Source organism: Centroberyx affinis, unplaced genomic scaffold, assembly GCF_046629955.1.
Source record: "Centroberyx affinis isolate AG114_WGS23_722 - 3 ecotype Tasmania unplaced genomic scaffold, CSIRO-AGI_Caff_v1 ptg009765l_1, whole genome shotgun sequence".
Classification (NCBI taxonomy): Eukaryota; Metazoa; Chordata; class Actinopteri; order Beryciformes; family Berycidae; genus Centroberyx; species Centroberyx affinis.
Genome location: NW_027284630.1, coordinates 1,031 through 5,000, shown reverse-complemented (window position 1 = coordinate 5,000; position 3,970 = coordinate 1,031). Strand labels below are relative to the sequence as shown.

At 46.6% G+C, this 3,970-nt stretch overlaps 1 protein-coding gene across 1 annotated transcript in view; it reads left to right on the top strand.

Moving 5' to 3' along the window:
* The window catches only part of LOC139640539 (inositol monophosphatase 1-like), a 4,890-nt gene extending 1,549 nt beyond the window's left edge, over nucleotides 1–3,341 (top strand). Inside the window, exons 3-8 of the mRNA XM_071514714.1 lie at nucleotides 692–796; nucleotides 1,608–1,653; nucleotides 1,858–1,966; nucleotides 2,227–2,335; nucleotides 2,935–3,086; nucleotides 3,169–3,341. Of these exons, the coding sequence (XP_071370815.1) occupies nucleotides 692–796; nucleotides 1,608–1,653; nucleotides 1,858–1,966; nucleotides 2,227–2,335; nucleotides 2,935–3,086; nucleotides 3,169–3,341 (694 nt within the window). The remainder of the gene's footprint in view (nucleotides 1–691; nucleotides 797–1,607; nucleotides 1,654–1,857; nucleotides 1,967–2,226; nucleotides 2,336–2,934; nucleotides 3,087–3,168) is intronic.
* Nucleotides 3,342–3,970: the final 629 nt, after the last annotated feature.

The following is a 3,970-nucleotide window of genomic DNA, read 5'->3' as shown; positions in this document are numbered from 1 at the left end:
AACATTTTCTCCAAGCAGGAGAAACATTTTTTCGTTGATACTGAGATTTTTAAAGTTCTCTATTCTTTCAGAGATTTTAGAGAAGCCTGTGTTCCTGATGTGTTCATCTACAGCTAGCTGCTGGTCTCTCCTGCCCGTCTCTACAGCTAGCTGCTGGTCTCTCCTGCCCGTCTCTACAGCTAGCTGCTGGTCTCTCCTGCCCGTCTCTACAGCTAGCTGGACTCTCCTACCTGTCTCTATAGCTAGCTGTCTCTCCCCCTCTCTCTCTCCCTCTCTCTCTCTCTCTGTCTCTCCCTCTCTCTCTCTCTCTGTCTCTCCCTCTCTCTCTCTCTCTGTCTTTCTCTCTCAGTTAATTGCCTACTGCTGTGGATTTAATTTATATCAGAATTTTCATTTCAGAAATTTCATTTAATTTGCCTAATATTGTTATATCTATTACTGCTGTCAAAATACTGCAACAGTACTGAACTAGTAGTAATTACTGCAGGATCGATTCTCCACCAATAATGCAAAGTGCACCTTCTTCCATCTGAAGCTCATTAACTGTTCAGATCTTTAACCCGGCTGAGGTTCTGGACGTTCTTGTTGGCTGGAAAAACTTAATTTAGCTGCTAAAGAATGCAGGAGACAATCCAGTCAGCCAGGTCAAAGTCTGTCCAGTGACAGCTGGACCTGTCCTCCTGACCGGCAGGTTCATCGGGGAGGAGTCTGTAGCTGCTGGAGACCGTCTGGAGCTGACGGACAGTCCGACTTGGATCATCGACCCCATCGATGGAACTGTCAACTTCGTCCACAGGTCAGCATCTCCACCAAGAACCCTTTAGTCCAGCAGCATCTCCACCAAGAACCCTTTAGTCCAGCAGTATCTCCACCAAGAACCCTTTAGTCCAGCAGTATCTCCACCAAGAACCCTTCAGTCCAGCAGCATCTCCACCAAGAACCCTTTAGTCCAGCAGTATCTCCACCAAGAACCCTTTAGTCCAGCAGTATCTCCACCAAGAACCCTTTAGTCCAGCAGCATCTCCACCAAGAACCCTTCAGTCCAGCAGTATCTCCACCTAGAACCCTTCAATCCAGCAGTATCTCTACCTAGAACCCTTTAGTCCAGCAGTATCTCCACCTAGAACCCTTCAATCCAGCAGTATCTCCACCTAGAACCCTTTAGTCCAGCAGTATCTCCACCAAAAACCCTTCAGTCCAGCAGTATCTCTACCTAGAACCCTTCAGTCCAGCAGTATCTCCACCTAGAACCCTTCAGTCCAGCAGTATCTCCACCTAGAACCCTTCAATCCAGCAGTATCTCCACCTAGAACCCTTTAGTCCAGCAGTATCTCCACCAAAAACCCTTCAGTCCAGCAGTATCTCCACCTAGAACCCTTCAATCCAGCAGTATCTCCACCTAGGACCTTTTAGTCTAGCAGTATCTCCACCAAAACCCTTCAGTCCAGCAGTATCACTACCTAGAACCCTTCAGTCCAGTAGTATCTCCATCTAGAACCCCTCAGTCCAGCAGTATCTCATTCAGTTCCCTGCTTATCACACATATGTTCCTAACCTGCTTCAGTTCCAGTGTCTTCAGTGGTTTCACTGGTTGTTTGTTCTTACAGGTTTCCCTTTGTGGCGATCTCCATCGCCTTCGCTGTCAACAAGCAGGTAAATGTGTTTTGTTAGTCTGAGCTGTGGAAAGACTCCAGCTGACTGGAAATGTTTATTCAAATCAGCACATTTCTATCAGCAGATTCCTGGATGAGCTGCATGTGTGAAAAGCTTTAATATTCTCAGCCAATCTCCTCTGAGACTGAAGAGCTGAGAAAAGAAGTCGGTTAAGATGTAGAAGATGTTTGTCTGTTTCTGCAGACGGAGTTCGGTATCGTCTACAGCTGTGTGGAGGACAAACTGTACTGCGCTCAGAGGGGAGGAGGAGCGTTCCTCAACGGAGAACCGCTGCACACCTCCGGACAGGAAGGTGACATCACTTTCCTTTTTTCATGACTTTTCAGGTTGGAATGACATCCACCGGTTAAACGCATGCTATTGCAATTGAAATCTGCTATTGGCAGATCTTGGTTCCTATTGGCTGATCCATGACAAAACAACTAACCTACATCACAGGTAACCAAGATCAGCCAACAGCAGATTGCAATTGCAATAGCATGCTTTTAGGTAAAGTAGAATTGGTGTTAAGGTGGTTTAGGTTCATTCTAATCCTCTTTCCGGTCCAATCAGACATCAGCCGGTGTCTGGTGGTGACGGAGATCGGAGCGGAGCGGGACGACCTGGCGTTGTCCACCATGACCTCCAACATCTTCAGGCTGCTGAAGCTCCCGGTCCACGGGTGAGAGAGGAGAAACCAGAAGACACCAGAACAACACCTCACTGCAACCAGTCTGGGTTTACCAAGACTGACACCAGAACCATCAGTGGACACTTTTAGTGTCCACTGATGGTCTAAATTATGTTTCAAAGGCTTTTCCGCCCCTCTAAGAGTAAAAGACTGAGAGAAACACAGCATACTTGGAATTTAAATGTTCAATATTGGCACAAAATGATCAGCTATCATCAGGTTCAATCCAAAAATATCTTTGGTCTTCAAAACCCCAGATAAGCTGAACCTTGTCCTGGTTGTGGTGTTCATGGTGTTCGTGAACTGGAATAAAACCTTGAAAAATCACGCTACTGAAAAAAACAGTGCAGGAAAACCCACTGCTGCAAAGTATTGATTAAGTATTGATTCTTGCTGCACATCAAGTATCTAGAAAAAGTTCTTTTATTTTACATGAGATAAAAAGTTTAGTAGTGAACGATGCGTTTCGCTTCCTGCTTCTTCAGCTTCGCCCCTCAGAAAGAGACGGGCTTTGGGTTATAAAGGAACTTTCTCTAGAGACTTTTCTTCTTTAGTTTGTGGAGTGAAACCTTCTTCTTCTCTGCCTGCAGCGTGCGGGCGGTGGGGACGGCGGCGGTCGACATGTGCCTGGTGGCGACAGGAGGAGCCGACGCCTACTATCACATCGGGATGCACTGCTGGGACATCGCCGCCTCCGCCATCATCGTGCAGGAGGCCGGAGGCGTCGTCATGGATACCGACGGTCTGTTAGATGTCATGTTTCGACATCGCTGCTGAACGATCCGTTTTCCTCCCATCAGCCTTAACTTCCCGTCTGTCTGCAGGTTCACAGTTCGACATGATGTCCAGGAAGGTCATCGCAGCGAGCTCCTCCGCTGTGGCCGATCGGATCGCGCGAGTCGTCCAGGCTTTCCCTTGTCGCCGTGACGACGAGGATCTATCCGAGTGTGTATGCGGAGCGTCCGGCAACCGCGACACCGCCGAGAACGGAGTCTGATACCGATCATGGGATTCAAACGTCTTGATCCAGGAGACGTTTCATGAAGCGGCGTCTCCATCGGGGTTCATGAAGGTTTCAGTCCAGAGAGGTCAGACTGAACTGATCTGGATCCTGGTGGACACCGCTGCCATAAAGCATAGTTATAACTCATCTTATATTTTCAGGTTTTATTTGTGGGCCGTTGTTTGCGGATGGATGGCAGATAGATTGATAGCCTCTTTCTTTATCCCAAATTTGTTTCTATTTTGTATCCCAATGAATGTCCAAACTAAAGTCTGGAATAAAATGGAAGAAAATTGAATTATTTTTTTTTACTGAGTTTGTCTCCATTTACTCTGAAATTGAACTGTGGGAACAGAATGAAACGATGAAGTATTGTCTCTATGGGTGTAAACTGGAATATTGAATAATACATGTGATTGTTTAAGAAAAGGAGTGTACTGCACTGAGTGAAGTAACACTGAACACCTCCAACTAAACACTTCACAATAAATGCCTAACACTAAAGTCCTAACAAAAAACACATAACACTAACATCCTGCCCTGTTTACAAGAGTAAAACAAAAACGTAATAGCAGTTGTAGTTCCCTGAGCGGCCACTGGGCGGCAGTACCGAGCTACAGGTC